At 39.9% G+C, this 18,048-nt stretch overlaps 1 protein-coding gene across 1 annotated transcript in view; it reads left to right on the top strand.

Moving 5' to 3' along the window:
- Positions 1-18,048, top strand: part of LOC135464661 (cys-loop ligand-gated ion channel-like) — an 83,203-nt gene continuing 65,155 nt past the window's right edge. The window contains exon 1 of the mRNA XM_064742153.1: positions 1-115. Within this exon, the coding sequence (XP_064598223.1) occupies positions 23-115 (93 nt within the window). The 5' untranslated portion in view covers positions 1-22. The remainder of the gene's footprint in view (positions 116-18,048) is intronic.

The raw sequence follows: 18,048 nt of genomic DNA, 5'->3' as shown, positions 1-18,048 counted from the left end.
GGAAGTTCCCTGTGAAGTTTCCATGGGCTCGCCCACCTTGCGGAGTAAAAGTTACAAGCGTCGAGACAGCCGGCGGGGGAGTAAGAGGCGTTCTATGCACCCGACCCGGGATGCCGTAAGTACAGTTTTGTCTTTGTCGTTTCTGTTCATTTGTTTGCCGTTTCCGGGACGCCGTACATAGAACTTTGTCTTTGTAATCTCTATTCCATCCACTCAACTCGGGACGCCGCAAATACAAATTTGTCTTTTGCAGCCTCGGTTCCAAGTTCTGTGTGCCAGACATGGGATGCCATTGGTACTTCTTTGTCTTTTACACTTTCAGGGTTCCGTTTTACACAGGTGTAGCATGCAATGGTACGTCAAGCGCAGTAGGACAGTTTCGAGTTTCGAGAACTCTTCTATTTAAAAAAAAAACCTAAGATGAAAGCTTTACTGTATTATTACTTCCGTCTATTCTGGACAAGTGTTCTATTTGTTCTGTATTGGGAAAAACGAAGGATGCTATGAGCCAAAGTTCCGTATGTTATTTGGTCCGTATATTAAAACAGCGTTGTAATTCTGGAGCCAGTTGCTCAAAGGTGTTTGGAAATCTGAACGGACCATTACCTCCGTATATTCTGGGCCAGTGTTGTACTTGTTTTTGTATTAGGATAAACTAAGTCCCATTTGTTACGTACAAGTATTAGGATGAGAAAAATCTCCTTTTGTTCTGTGTTGCAACAAGACAAAGTTTCTTATGTTATTATTTTTAATTTGTTCCATATATTAGTCAGATGGAACAATATTAGAATAAGACAAATAAAGTTTCTTTTATATATGTATATACATGTATATATTAAGATGAGACCCAGCTCAATTTGCTCTGTACAAGGATGAGACATTACTTATATCAGACGTCCACTTTTGGGCGACAACGGACGGTAAATTAAAAATGCATTGTGAAAACACCTATGTATATAAATCCACACTGAGTGTGTATTAATATTAGCTCTGCAGATCACACGCTAACATTTCGTGCATATTTTTAAAATCCCTTATGGTATTTCCGCTTCGCCGTTTTTCAAGGCTTGTCGGTATTTCCTATATCATGTATCGTATGGTAGACAACTGTAGTGATATATAGTTATCACGTGTTCATTAACTTTTGTCTCACTAGTGAGATAACTGATCACAGGTTTGTCAGATTTCTCCTGGGTCTGAATGTAGCCAGGTTAAGTCTGCACTCCTTTAGCAGATGCAAAAAAGATGGAGAAATCAATCAGTTGAAAAAATCAATCAATAAACAGACCAATCAGTGAATCGATACATCAGTCATTTTTGGCTTATACATTCAGAGGGAAAAGTTTCGTGTTTGTGAATGTACGTACACTGGTACGGATATATGTATGTATGATTTTTCCCCTTGTTTCATTGTAAACGAAGGTCATCACTCATGCCCACTGGGCTGTAGCCATATGTCAGGAGATTTGCCATCCATGTGCGGTGGTTTCTTCTTCCATAATCCTGGCAGTCGCCATATGCATGAAATAGTCTTGGGTACCGCGTTATGTATAAATGCCAGTCAAAACTAAATTAACATACACTTAAATTCTGATACCAGTTAATATAAGATTTTAATGTGCCGCAAGTCCAGACCCTTATTTTCTTTTATGCCGCTAACTGATAGAGGCTCTTTATATACATGTACAGTCACTTAGCATAGTCTATCCATGCACAACGACTGGATACCTGCATGAACAGTTACATGTTACAGGTTCCATATGTACAATTACTTGCTAGAGGGTCTTCATACACAGCTACTTGTGGGACGTTCTTCATACACAGCTAACTGTTGGAGGTTCTTCATATGCAGTTACTTGTTAGCAGGTCCTCATACTCAGCTACTTGTGGGGCGTTCTTTATATACAGCTACTTGTGGGACGTTCTGCATACACAGCTACTTGTGGGACGTTCTTTATATACAGCTACTTGTGGGACGTTCTTCATACACAGCTAACAGTTGGAGGTTCTTCATATGCAGTTACTTGTTAGCAGGTCCTCATACTCAGCTACTTGTGGGAGGTTCTTTATATACAGCTTCTTGTGGGACGTTCTGCATACACAGCTACTTGTGGGACGTTCTTCATGCACAGCTAACTGTTGGAGGTTCTTCATATACAGCTACTTGTTAGCAGGTCTTCATACTCAGCTACTTGTTAGACGTTCTTTATATACAGCTACTTGTTAGAGGTTCTTCATATACAACTACTTGTTAGAGGTTCTTCATATACAGCTATGTATTAGAGGATCTGCATATCCTGCAAATTATTACAGTCTCTTTATATACAGCCTCTTCTGATAATCGTATAGAAATTAGAACAGAACTTTATAAATAAATGTATAATTGTCTACAGTAAATGTACTTAACTAATTTTTGGTTACTGGTTACTTTATGAAAGTACTTTTAGGTTAATGGCATGACAAGCCTTTACTCTGGTACGCTCATGAGTATAACTGTGTAAATTTACAAAATACAGGTTTATTGTAATCTAAAGGTCATCCGTGACACATCTTCGGGCAGCGCTGGAAATAGCCAAATTTCGTGTCTCAACGCAAAAGACGATTTGTCTCAAGTTTTAAACTATGTAATCATGTAGGCCGCTACATATCTACTGATGAGAGCTCAACAGTAGTTCTTCTATAGTTGTCCCGTTAGTGATTCTGGGGAGTGGCAGTTATACCGCACAAAACTTAACCCTTACCGTACAACACTTAACCCTTACCGTGCAATATTTAATCCTTGCCACATAGCACTTAATCCTTACCGTACAAAACTTAATCCTAACCAGATAGCACTTAATCCTTACCGAACAGTACTTAACCGTTACCGTACAATACTTAATTCTTGCGAGACAGCGCTTAATCTTTACCAGACAGCATTTAATCTTTACAGTACAACACTTAATCCTAATCGGACAGCATTTAACCCTTATCATACAATACTCAGGCCTTACACTACCCTTAAACAAAGCTAAAATATAAAGTAACGTTCATCAGTCCGACAACTGAATACTTTCATTTATCTTTTGCGATTTTTAAAAGAGTGTTAAAGGCATTCAAATGTTTGAATTCAGTGGTGAGCTGTTCATATTGCAAGACGGTGTGCATAAGAACCCTGACGTCACTTCACCTTTGTTTCCTTATGTTCACCGGTGAGAACAAAGTTTTGAGAACATCATTTCATTAATATTTTACTCATGGGTGTATTGTTTTAAATGGTCTATCTAGTAATGGCTGCATCGATTTTGGGCGCTTTTTCCTGTAACAAAAGTTATAACGTACTTAACTCTCAAACGACCTTGGTAAAATAATTTGCGTCAGTCAGTCAATCAGCAAATCACCATTAGCACAAGAGAAACACGGCACAGGCGAGCAAACATGTGTTTGTTTGTGATTTACAAGGCAGGTTCTTTTTATTTGACGTATACCTCTGTTTCACGATCTGTCTGTGTCCTGGGAATTTACACATAACAGCGCTATAACTCTGTTGCTTTGACTACATATGTCAAACCGTGACAAATGCTTAACTGCTGTATTTTGGCATTCTTTGTAGTTAACATCTGGACTGTAAAAACAGTTGCGATCAAAATGTATATGGGAAATATATTTAGATCAACGACAACTTACGAGCATTGGTACACGATTTGGATACTGACTTAACTCATTCATCTAGAGCATTCCTTGCGCCTCTTCGTCATCTCCGAATAGATGCTTTTTTTGTTTATTTATTTATTTATTGGAGTTTTACGCCGTACTCAAGAATATTTCACCTATACGACGCCGGCCAGCAGAAACCCGACAGAGCTTGGGGTAAACCCACGACCATCTGCAGGTTGCTGAGGGACATTGGCACGCTAACCACTGAGACTACTAAAGTTTGCCTTTGTATGAATCCACCCTAAGTTTTTACTTTATGTACAGTAATTTCTTAATTCCTTCGTGATTCTGGAAATTGATCTTGCTGTTATCGACCTGCAACATTGTGGTGGACGGTTTGTATACGAATGTCTGTTTCGACAAAGGCTCTGGAAAATGTTACCGGTATTCATAGATAGTAATAATGGAACTACCTTCATCTTTAATTTAGCTTTGCGTCATACAAACGTTAAGTTTAAAATGTTACTATTAATTGTCATAAAGAATAACCGAAATTGAAAAAAGAAATAATCAAATATTTTTGTCAGTCCGCAAAATATTTTGTTGCAGATCTTGCATAACAACTGAACAATAAATTCATAACATCGCAGAATATATTATCATTCGTTACATGAGTGATGAAATTCATCAGCCTGGTGTATTCTGTAATTTCACCTTTAGTTACTGCGACACCTCTTGAGGGCGTCATTTTTCACCCATCCGCTTGAACATCCATCAATCAATTAATCGATCTGTTAATCAAACAGTTAATCACGCATGTACGCGAATAGAAGCGCCGAAAGGTCATCTCTCTGATCCAAGCATTCGCAATAACGTGTACCAAAAGTGTGATGTTGCTCTTATTTGATTGGTTGTTACGTCATAAATTGATGAAGGCATTGCGTGATGGCTCTTCTATGATGGCACTTTGACCTTGAACCTTTCACTTACTCTACATGTCATGCACGCGAGCTATAGTTTCCGTTGGTGTTGTTTATCGTATACGACATGGCAGACTGCTACAATAATGAATTATAGTATCCTGTAATCCCCTTTAGCAGTGGCGCTGCTTTGCGGGTTGTTAGTCGTATTCTATTACGGAGCATTCATTGTTCTTTTTTTTTTCTTTTTTCGTATCGGACGGATCGGTATATATTGCCCGTATGAAAAGCTTGAACATTTTCATCGCGGATGAGTACGCTACAGATGATCCTGTCTGTGACAGCCATAACGTGTTTGTCTTATCTCTATGCTGAGCTCTCATCAGTCAAATGAAGCACGACGGAACAGCATTGGACTGAACGCGAATGTGAAGGAAATCATCTGGCACTGGGCCAAAATACTCCATAATATTACATATCTGTCGTGTGGAGTATATTCAGCGGAACATGGCTACTAGTATTCAATAAAGCCGGATTTAATATTTTTATTATATACGTCGGTTACCTGCTGCTTTCATGCTTATTGAAATACTCGTTACAGAGGAATTCGATCTATTCCGGATGAAACCACGTCTGTGTGAAGCAAAATAATAAGACATGTACATGTTTAGCAAAAAAAGACAGCTACATGTACGCTTTTGAGAAAGAAATTATTAAGGTATGTGTATAGCGAATTAAGGAATTACGCGTACGTAAAGCAAATTATTTATAAGGTAGAATTACATGTATAGCACATAAAGGAAAGATACGTTTGTGTGAAGCCAGATGCTTCACACACATGTATGGCAGATTGTGGAACGCTACGTTTGTGTCAAGCAAAATACTTAGGTACATGTATAGCAAATTGTGGAACGCTACGTCTGTGTGAAGCAAAATGCTTAGGTACATGTATAGGAAATTGTGGAACGTTACGTCTGTGTGAAGCAAAATGCTTAGGTACATGTATAGGAAATTGTTGAACGCTACGTTTGTGTGAAGCAAAATGCTTAGGTACATGTATAGGAAATTGTTGAACGCTACGTTTGTGTGAAGCAAAATGCTTAGGTAAATGTATAGCATATTGTGGAACGCTACGTTTGTGTGAAGCAAAATGCTTAGGTACATGTATAGTAAATTGTGGAACGCTACGTTTGTGTGAAGCAAAATACATAGGTACATGTATAGCAAATTGAGGAACGCTACTTTTGTGTGAAGCAAAATACATAAGTACATGTACAGCAAATTGAGGAAAGCTATGTTTGTGCGTAGCAAAATGCTTAGGTACTTCTACAATTGGGGAAAGCTACATTTACCTTTTTTAGGAGCAAAAATATCACGGAACATATATAGCAAATTAAGGAAAGGTACGCCTATGTGAAATAAAATATTAAAATAGGTACATGCATAGCAAATTGAGGAACACTAAGTACGCTTACACGGAAGTATGCACGCCTGGACTGGTGACAGTATAATGTGACTGGGTGGGGTTTCATCTCTGGGGTCTTAGGCATGATACTTCACTGGAGGCAACACTGCACCATACATGTATTAGTTTTTTTGGGAGAAGGGTGAGTCAATGCTGCCAAAAGTGCTGCCGCCACTGAAGTGTCATGCCGAAGAAATCAGACATGACACCCCACCCAGTCACACTACACTGACACCGGCCAACCAGTCGTGTTCCCGTGCTCTAAACTCTAAGTTCTGAGCGTCGAGCGAGGCAACAACATGTACCATTTTAAAATTCTTTGGTATGACTATAGCAAAGAGCAATACGTCTATGTGCAGCAAAATGTTAAGGTATGTGGCAAAATGGGGAAAGCTACGCTTGTGTGAAGCGAAACATTTGAGCAAACTTATATAGCAAACTGGGTTCTCTGTGGCTCAGTAGGTTAACCCGCTCAAGAATACTCAAGAATATTTCACTTATTTGACGGCGGCCGGCATTATGGTGAGCGGAAACCAGGCACAACCCGGGGAAAACCCACGACCATCCGCAGGTTGCTGGAAACCTTCCTACGCATGCCCGGAGAGGAAGCCAGCATGAGCTGGACTTGTGAAGGTGTATACTTTTAGATATACAGTGATACTATAAACTATATACGTGTAGATAAACAGTAATGGTGTAAACTATATACGTGTGCATACATTGAAGATGTAAACTATATACGTGTAGATACGCAGTGAGGGCGTAAACTATATACGTGTAGATACATAGTGAAGATGTAAACTATACACGTGTAGATACACAGTGAAGATGTAAACTATATACGTGTAGATACACAGTGAAGATGTAAACTATATACGTGTAGATACACAGTGAAGATGTAAACTATATACGTGTTGATGCATTATATCCAGTATTCAGGGTACAGGTAACCATTACGACATTCACGTTTCAAATTCGACCAGCGTATAAAATAACAGACAATACCTGACTAAATGTATATATGCATCCACAAATTACCCGGTACAGTGTTTAAAAAGCATCATTTTTTTGTCTTTGTGATCTTGCAAAACCGAGATATCGCAGTTCAAAGTGAGTAAAATTGCCCACATCAGGAAAATCGACAGAGACGCCATATTATCAATATTAATCAATCAGGCGCAAGTTAGCTCTATAACCCGAGAACGCAACATTAACGCGGCATCGTGTTTCCGGTTGTTTTAATATGGCCCATCTCATGGCCTTGAAAGAATTCCAGATTAAAGTTTGATTTACTGAGTTACCAGGCATATCAGAAAACAAAAATGACTGTTGTCTTTTAGATCTGTTTCCATCCCTATCCCGTAATCACCAAGGTTACATTATTTGTTGTCTTCTCTTTTAGCCTTATTCATTGCCAGCTTGTGATACGTCTTTTTGGGGTGCTTTGGTCACTCACGACGGCAGAGTATTGCCCAGAATTTCTGCTTATTCAGCTGACTGGCCAGACGCCCGGTTTCAGGCTGAACTACATGTATAGGTCTATATTCCATAATTACTCCCCAGACTTCATGTCAGCGATATTGCTAAGAGAGCTCATTCACCAAGGTCGATAATGGAATAAGTCCCCGATCTGTTGGGATCGGATTTGGACGAACACAAGCGAATCTTAAGTGAAATCGCCAGGTCTCGTCGCAGCCAACGATGTTAACCGCTTTCCGGAAGCAATGTGCAAACTTACAAAAGTACATGGACGACAAAGACATGTAGGATGTGTGCCAAAATTATGACAAACATGAATCAATGGTCACATATTAATGAATATGCTCCTAACTTTAACTAGGGTAATTGATGTAATATGCTGTCATTCTTAAACAAGTTACTTAATGTGATAGGCAGAATATAAGTAATTATACAATGAACCTTAACAAGCTCGTGACCGGCCCGGATAGCACAGTTGGTAGAGCGTCCGCTTCGGGACCGGTAGATCCAGGATCAATCCTTGGTCGAGTCACACCAAAGACCTTAAAAGAGGAAGTTGTAACTTCCTCGCTTGGTGTTCAGCATGAATGGGATAGTGCAACGACTGGTTGACCCGTATCAGTATAATGGCTCGGGCGGGGCGGCTTACTTGCCTTCGGTAAGTCGTCTCAGTGAAGCAGCACTAAATAAAAGAGCGATGGAAATCCGTTCTGCAACAAGGAGGCACATTACACGTACATGCACCCTAATGATTCCTTCGTCGTCATATGACTGAAAAATTGTTGAATACGACGTTAAACCCCAAGCACTCGCACTCACTCACTTAACAAGCTCTTACAGCGATGACAACATTTCACAAGTGGGCGCTCATCTCAGTATTTAGTCACATCATCTCCGTGTGTTTTTTTTTTCTAGCATAGTACATACACGATTTGAATACTGATTTCCTTCATTCGCTTGGAACATACTTTGTGTCTCTCCACCATAATTTTAAACTGTTGACAGCTTTTCTTTGCCTTAATTCCCTACTTCGTACACTTTCTTGTAGCTCTTTGATAGTTTCGGAATAGGCCTGGTCATTACTAAGCCGGAAAATCCATCTTGTTTGACGGCTGGACGTCTGTTTCGTCGCATAGATCCAGTGCGTTTCCATTTTAGGAAGAGTATCGCTTAAAAGATATTAGATAGGCATGTTAAAGGTCATGTTTTGTTCCCTGTTTTTGCTAAGCTACTTATGGAAATTCTGTGAAACCATGAAAAGGCAAGCACTGGTATGAAAGGGGTTGGCATATGAAAGGTGTTTGGATTTTAATGTAAAGCCTGCCTCAGGAACTCCGAACTGAAATTATCTGATGTTTGATCAGATGACTTTATATTTAATATTCCATGACGCAAAAATCCCCCCTGCACAGAAGTCCAAAAGCACAATTGACGTGTCCACGTTCTAATGTACAGGTCATTTCTGTCCATCCGCTGTACATTTATTTATTTATTTATTTATTTGATAGGTATTTTACGCCATACTCAAGAATATTTCACTTATACGGCGGCGATTGGTGTAAGTGGGTATGTTGGAATGAGTATGCTTCTCGGGAAATTGAAATACATGTATTTGTCCCATCGAAATGCTTGCAAATAAACAGTAACCAGTTTGGTACTGGTTGGTTGATATCCATTCAATTTTTGCACTAATCAACTGTCATGTACCAACTGGTTTCTGACCACGTGAGATGATACCAGCAGTTGGTTACTGATTTCTTTGCGTGGTTAAAGCTATGTTTTTAATAGGTTTATAAAGCGGGACTGTGACCAAACATATCCATCTAGTCACCACTGTGTTACAACCACATAAACCGATTGGTACTATTCAGGGACCCTTCCTTGCCACATTACTCATTTCAGAGCGATTTGGCAAACAACTTGTTACCATGGGTTTGTCAGGGATCACGTATATCATTATGGACTGGAACTGGCAACGTACCACGCACTTTTCATTTGTTGAGTGCATGAATTAAATTGAAATTTTAATAAACTCGCTATGCTTACTGAGTTCAAAATATGATATAAGGAAGTCAACGGATGCGCCAAAACAAATTCCCCGAAAATTGCAACAAACTCTGAACAGTTTGTGTAAACCCAGATCCGAATAAATAAACAAGCAAGCAAATAGGTAAATAAATATACAAAAGCTTTGTATTTTCTGTGTTTACATAAATTTCTTGCCACTCATCAAATGAATGTGTAATCTCACAACCGTTGGTGTTGATGTTGAAACCCGTTATGACCACGTGCTTATCTGTACGTGCTTTGGGAACGCCCAAACAGGGTATAGCTGGCGAAAGGCAGGGGCAGGATGAAGTCTGTAGTTAATTGCAGCTTATGCGAGGCAAGGCTGTGCGTGGGGGGAGGGAAGGAGTAGATAATCGCTGGTATTCAAATGTCATATATAATCGACGCTCTGGAGCCATAGAATTATGGACATGTGACAATGGTGACACCCGTTGAGGTAATAAGGAGCGTACATGTATGTCGTATATTGACTTTCATGTGTGTGGTGGTGGTGGTGATTGTTGGTAACGGGGGAAGGGTTGGTGGGGGGGGGGGGGGGGGGGGGGGGTGATGGTAAACGCTCTTCAGGCAGGCTGTACTTCAATGCAGGCTTACGTTCGTGGTCAGAATACCGAGTATACTTCACTTATAGATAAACAGATGTCCGTCCGTCCGTCCAGCGAGTGAATATCGCGACGCCAAGATTGACTTTATTACTCGTCCTAATATATCTAAAGACAAACATGCATTATCTTTGTCAGCCATCAATAAGGCTTTTGTATCACGTGTATCTATACCTTCATACAAAATATGGCTAAACTTCATTTGCCTTTGTTTGCTTCATCGAGTTAATAATTATTTAAAAGGCTTAATTATTTTAAGCCTCCGTGGCCAAGGTGTTTAGCGTGCCAGCACGGCACAACGACTCGGGAGCATCTAACCAATTCGGTCGCAGTGAGTTCAAATCCGGCTTCTTCTCCGGCGTAAAACACCAATCAAATAAATAAATAAATTATTTAAAGATGACCGGGAATACGTACGATAGCAATTTATTCATGATTTGAGCGAGAATTATTTAACGTCTGCTAGGGCTATATAATTATATTATCATGTAAAACGAAATTAATATAGCCACTATGAAGCGGCCATCTTTGTATTGTGATATGTCACCATGGTGACAAGGGGCCCATTTTAAATGACTTAAATATGGAATCAATTCACAAGATAATCTCATATATACAGTTAGAATAAATAGGACATAAATTGTCACGGGTATGTTTACACATACAGTTCGTGGCTACAGTCGATTGTAAATCCTACAACTGAGTTCACAATTGAGCGCATAAGTAAGTCTCTTACACAAAGGAATTGTGGCGTAATTGTAACTTTTCGGGGTTACCATGGCAACAGTACGCCAAATTTGACTCGTACACAGTGGTGGTATGTTTAAATGGCAAAATGTACAAGTCAGCTCCATTTCCTTGCCTTCAAAAGAGTTTTACATTATGCTGATTTAGCTGATAACAACAACAACAGCAACATGTGGCAATATTCTCGTAACATTTTTCTTAGACAATTAAATTGCACATATTTGCACACCGAGTCCAACATTAGGCTTACTAGTTAGTATTCTGTCTAAGGCAATTATTTATCCTGAACGTAAATTTGGAGCGATCGTAAATACTTACAACAGGGTCGACCCGATTATAATTTCTGATTGTACATTAGGACTATCGTAGCTTACAATCCCATTCGTGCAAAGGGGTGTAGTAGGTTTAGGCTTCGATCTCGATATTAGTGATTTTCAGTCAGCTTGTGCTTTTAACGATCCCTTTGTGCAAGGGACTCCTCATCAGTAGCGCTAAATTGCAGAAAGTGGAAACCCTTACCTAAACCCTTACCTATGTTATTATCCGACTGTATTCCGGCTAGGCAGGTGTAGTAAGCTAACACCTGGATAACTCATTAGACACAGGTGCAAAGCTCTTATCCACAACAGCAATCACTATGTTCAAATGTTGACAGAAAAATAGAGCGTGCACTCAGCAGAAGTCGAGGGAGAACTTGGCAAATTCTCAGAATCTTTGTGTACACTATAAAAAGTTTCATCCAAGGTGTACACTGATAAAAAAAACTTCAGTGAGCCATATGCTATTATACATGTAAATGTCTTTTTTTTTATAAGCCTCTGTTAAAAATAACATTGTGCATGTGATAAGTAAATAACCAAAACGAGGATATGATTACGTGAGGCGTACAAAACATTTCACGGTCTGAACTGCAGGAGATCACTCATTTACGAGCTGTGAGTTCAAATCCAGCTGCTCTCATTTTTGTCTCAGAGTGAATGTCAGTCGCTGTAGCGTGGTACTGGTGAAAACATGTGGAAAATGCGGTGAGATATATTCATGCACATGGATAAATGCTTCCGGTTGCGGTTTTTAGTCAGAAGGTTTGTCAGGTACGTGTCGGAGTTCGATGGTTTACTACAGATATTTCGGTTTTCTTTAATCATATAATCTTGACCGTCGGCATAGAAGTAGAAAATTCTTGAGCTCGACTATAAACACCAATCAAATAAGTAAACAAACAGACAAATAAATAAATACCTGCATATAACATTAATTGATCGATCATTCATTGTTCTCACTGTGCAGCATCAAAGAAGTAAACTGCATAAATTGGAGAATCGAAGTTTTCATTAATGTCCAAACGAGAGCTATAAACCTGGTTATTGTCACCAAAAGGTAAGTAATGGTATTGTTAAACACAATGTATAAAGAAACACGATTTTAACCCTCACAAAGTTTATAGATCAAGCTAGCAGTTCATCAGTCACTGTAAGGAATCACATTCTCACTATAATAAGTTCACGGAAAAGGTCTGTGTCCAGTTTGTAATGGGGGTGAGTTGTGGGGTTAGCTGGGGAGGAGGTTGTTGGAGCAATGAGGCTTTCGGGAATGTTTAAAGAAATGCGGAACTAATTTACATGTGAGAAAAAAACCCCACTAATCCCATTCTCAATATAAGTTCACGGAAAAGGTCTGTGTCCAATTTGTAATGGGGGTGAGTTGTGGGGTTAGCTGGGGAGGAGGTTGTTGGAGCAATGAGGCTTTCAGGTATGTTCAAAGAAATGCGGGACTAATTTACGTGTGAGAAAAACACCCACAAAGCCCATTCTCTATATAATAGATTCACGGAAAAGGTCTGTGTCCAATTTGTAATGGGGGTGAGTTGTGGGGTTAGCTGGGGAGGAGGTTGTTGGAGCAATGAGGCTTTCGGGGATGTTTAAAGAAATGCGGGACTAATTTATATGTGAGAAAAAAACCCACAAAATACAAATCTTCGATACGACTACTATTTTCGCATATACAAGTCATTGTTGGTTTAGCGTAGATGTGTCTATGAAGTTTTTACACACAAAACACTTGTGTTTAAATCTATCAGAAATGTGATACACCGATACAAACCTGTGTTAAATAAAAGTACACATCTTTTTGTTACAATATAATAAAACACAAACTTTTGTTGAATTAAAAATGGGAAAAAAACTTGCGTATTTGGCCTCAAGCATTGTGTATAACACCCAACACATTTGTGGTGAATTAACACAACGTCTGGTGTTGAAAGAAGTGAACACAAGACTTTGTGCTAATTTAACACAATACAGAATTCTTCAAATATAACACAAAGCTTTTGTGGGAAAAACCAAAAGTTTTGTGTGCATGTCTAGCATTCGCGCATCATGAACTCGCATTAATAACCTCTGACCCAGTGAAGTTACACGTATTTCTGCTGGGCATATTTATGGCTGCATCATCGTATACTCCGGCGCAAAACATATAGAGCACGTGAAAATGTAAAAAACCCAAATCCTCCCTAGTGCCCTATTTTCCGTCCGTCATTCTGATCCACAATTAGAGAACAACCCTATAGAGCTCGGCGGGTGGCTGTGTAGATGAATTGGCAGAGACTATACCTGAGGGAAATGAGACCAGGGGCGGAAGTCAGACGGAATGATGAATGGGCATGACGGGATACTTATGGAAATTTGACCCGACTGATTTATGATCTATACACATGGAATAAAAAGTGAATATCAAAGCTTGGTGGCGATGAGAGAGAGAGAGAGAGAGAGAGAGAGAGAGAGAGAGAGAGAGAGAGAGAGAGAGAGAGAGAGAGAGAGAGAGAGAGGTCTGCTTCACATTCAGCAAGCAGGTACAGAACACCGCTAGCTGTAGCAGTGCTGGTCAATAATAAATGTTTTATTCACAACTGACGCCACATCCGTTATAATATGACGGCCGTGTCGTCCTGGCGAGCTAGTGGGGAAGCCTGTGATATTATACCAAAAAAAAAACGTTATTTGACTGCCAACATTATGGTCAGAGGAAACCGGGCAGAGCCCAAAGGAAACCTACGTCGTATAGTTGGAACGTTCTTTAGTATGGCGTTTAATAACAGTGAAATATATAAATAACTAAATAGTAATTTTTTCTAAACAAAATGTTAGATAGAAGTATTTTATGACGGATAATCTTCGTGGCAGCGGGCCTTGTAGAATGTCTGGTGTCATGACAGGTGTCATGACGAATGTCATATCTGGTGTCATGTCGGGTGTCATATCTGGTGTCTTATTTTGGCAGCGTCTTTAAGTGACGTACAGGACACCCACAGAGAGACAGAAACTTCTGAGTCTTTCAGACTTCGGTAACTATAAAAAGTCATTTTATTCGACAAGTTGACGAATCAGATTAAGTTGTTTGGCAATTTTGGCGATTCACTCTGTATCAATGAATCAATGTGTCAAATGTGTCAATAAATCGATTGATCAATATTAGTCAGTTAGTTAGCCGGCAAAATAATCCATCAGTCAGTTAGTCAATCCGTAAATCATTCGAGTTAGTTACTGAGTTGGTTAGTTAATTACTTATCCAGGCTATTAGAACTGGGGCCTATTGCACAAGGATATTTTCAAAATATGGAATATCATTTTAGGGATAATTCTTGGACCTTAGAAGTTAAAATTTTGTTTATCAATTCAATGATAAACCCAGATCAGTTCGTAATAAGACAGTCAATCAATCAATTATAATAAAATGACAATTACGCCGTCAATCGGCGACCCAACTGCACCAGGCACTGTTGATCGGCCAGCAACTCAAATCAGTCAGTCAGTGATCTATTTGGTCAGTCAGCATATCACATATCTAATTATACCCCATTCTCCTTACAGCGCATGCGTCGCTCTCTATCTTTCGCTTTGCATCACTGCCACCAACAGCAAATTTTATACAGAAATCTTGACCAACGCCAATATCACTGAGTTTACGGTGATGAGGTAGAAAATGATGTCAGAAAACACAAACAATCCGCCTCAGCCTTTTTCCATTATACTTTATACACATCCATTCACTTTACCCAGAGTATGTACAACATGATTCTAAACAAAACCTTAAACAATTTTATTGATGAATGCTAGTTAAATAGTTCCGCGGGAGGAGACAAGCGATGAGGCTAAGCCTATACAAGCCTACGTGTGTGTAAGACTCCAAAGGTCAAGCTTGTCTTTTGATGGCAGTGATGTGAGGCGAAAGGTAGAATTTATTTATCTATTTGATTGGTGTTTTACGCCGTACTCAAGAATATTTCACTTATACGACGGCGGCCAGCATTATGGTGGGAGGAATCCGGGCAGAGCCCTGGGGAAACCCACGACCATCCGCAGGTTGCTGTAGACCTTCCCACGTACGGCCGGAGGGGAAGCCAGCATGAGCTGGACTTGAACTCACAGCGACCGTGAGAGACTCCTGGGTCATCACGTTGCGCTAGCGCGCTAACCGACTGAGCCACGGAGGCCCCCCGAAAGGTAGAGAGCAACGCATGCGCTGCAAGGTGTATGATCTTACCACATCACCGGTCATCCATGAAGGTGTCTGTTCACAGCTGCATGTGCTGCGTGTATTGATGATGTTACTGATCACGTTGACTATGTGGATAGATGTATGAACAGTTGCAGTTCAAACGCAACTAAGTTACATATAAACAACAACTTGTATATACTTACATGATACACGACTTAATTACTGATTAAGTTTGGTGGTCTCCGTGGCCGAGGTGGATAGAAGGCCAGTGCGGCGCAATGACCCAAGATCCTGTCACCAATGCAGTTTAGGCGCTTACAGATCCACAGCTCCCAAGCCTCTTTTTTTCAGTCAGTATGGCGAAATCTTGCACGCATCCAATGAAATTCAAGCCTCGCCATCTGCGCCTCATTCCGAAATGACACTCTGACTCCGTGGTCTCTTGGGCCGAGACAGGAATCTCACGAGAGATAGTTATCTGACAAACCGTGTCTAACCTTACAAACGAGATATCTGAGCATTAGTGTGAAACGACTCAAGGGTCTCGTAGCAGAGAAAAAAAGTGAAATTATGAGAGTAATTTATATTTTTGCAAATCCTTAGGCAATCTCGTGCTATTTCGTATTTCAAGATTTTGTTAACTTATATTGTTGCAAAAATGATAACACAGCTGCGTGTTTTAAAGCACGCTGGCTTTATTCCTATAAATTTCATTCTAAAGCTGTCATCAGTTCATATCATTTTGATATCATCTTTAGCTCCCTCTATGGCATGACGCGGTAGATGACTTGGTCATCCAGAATCTTCGCAGTTTAAACTGAATTTGAACGTTCTGTGTGATTTGCCAACGTTTCGTGCTGTCTGGCTAGGCGCTCTAAATCACTAGGCCATCCGGAATCACCACAGTTTGAGATGATAGACTTAGACTTATGTCTAAGATTGATTCGTGATATCGGGGACGACAATCTGTGTCATAGTCGAAGCTAATTTTATCTTACCCCGGGGGTAATGACAGCATAAGCGTTCCTGTTTATTACACCAGCATGGTGCAATCAACGCGGGACTGAACCTTTATTTCTATTCGATTTTTCGAATTGAAATTATCCATGGATTAAACGATTTTATATTTTGTATAAGCATGCGCAGAATATCATTTTTTTGCCTACATCATTGAAAATTGTCGACTGCTTCTCTCTTACATGTTACCAACTTTATTTGACTTTATATATATATATATATATATATATATATATATATATATATATATATATATATATATATATATATATATATATATATATATATATATATATATATATATATATACGTTTTTTACACTCCCCTTATGGATTAACTGGTGTTTTGAATTTCATTGGAAATGGGTCCAGCGATTATCAAGTTGGAATGTCATGGATTAAATCATGGATTACTAGTGGCATACGGATGTCGGATTTGACGTCTATAGATTACTGTGTATGTTAACTCATTCTGGAAGATTTATGACGGGCCTGTAATAGGGCTGTTCCACGAGGTGACGAAAATCTCACAAGTGCCAGCAAATATTTACATTCGTACACAGAACCTCTTTTATTGGATTATTATCACGCTCGGTTGTATCTACTTGAGATCTGATGTATTCTAAACAACTTCACCATCTGTAAGTATACAGATCCGGCCATATGCTACGCTGGCATGCTCTGGATAGCTTAACCGTGTCTTCCCATTCACTTCCAACGCGAAACAACTCCAAAGTGGAGAATAGCAGAAACCCCTATAGTGACCCACCGCATCGCTTCTGGTGTTTCCAAGCCAATATTTTGACACTCGGCGCGAAGGAGCTGCGGATAGCTGACGGGGACTTGAACGAGAGCCTTTGTAAATTTCGATAAACACAGCGCCGAGATGGCGACAAGGCAAACTGTTGAGATCGATAAATATCCTGATGTGTAGTGTGTGTAGTTGAGATTGTCTCTGGTGGTAGTCAATGAGTGACGGTACCTTGTGTGTAGTGTGTGTAGTTGAGATTGTCTCTGGTGGTAGTCAATGAGTGACGGTACCTTGTGTGTAGTGTGTGTAGTTGATATTGTCTCTGGTGGTAGTCAATGAGTGATTTTGTCTTGTGTGTAGTGTGTTTAGTTGAGATTATCGCTGGTTGTAGTCAGTGAGTGATGGTGCCTTATGTGTAGTGTGTCTAGTTGAGATTGTCTCTAATGGTAGTCAGTGAGTGACGGTACCTTATATGTAGTGTGTGTGGTTGAGATTGTCTCTGGTGGTAGTCAGTGAGTGATGGTGCCTTGTGTGTAGTGTGTCTAGTTGAGATTGTCTCTGGAGGTAGTCAGTGAGTGATGGTGCCTTGTGTGTAGTGTGTGTAGTTGAGATTATCTCTGGTGGTAGTCAATGAGTGATGGTGCCTTATGTGTAGTGTGTCTAGTTGAGATTGTCTCTAATGGTAGTCAGTGAGTGACGGTACCTTATATGTAGTGTGTGTGGTTGAGATTGTCTCTGGTGGTAGTCAATGAGTGATGGTGCCTTATGTGTAGTGTGTGTAGTTGATATTGTCTCTGGTGGTAGTCAATGAGTGATGGTACCTTGTGTGTAGTGTGTCTAGTAGAGATTGTTTCTGGTGGTAGTCAAT

The sequence above is a fragment of the Liolophura sinensis genome, chromosome 4 (assembly GCF_032854445.1).
Source record: "Liolophura sinensis isolate JHLJ2023 chromosome 4, CUHK_Ljap_v2, whole genome shotgun sequence".
NCBI classification, from domain to species: domain Eukaryota; kingdom Metazoa; phylum Mollusca; class Polyplacophora; order Chitonida; family Chitonidae; genus Liolophura; species Liolophura sinensis.
The sequence above is the reverse complement of the archived record's forward strand: the minus strand, read 5'-3'. Positions and strand labels throughout refer to the sequence as shown.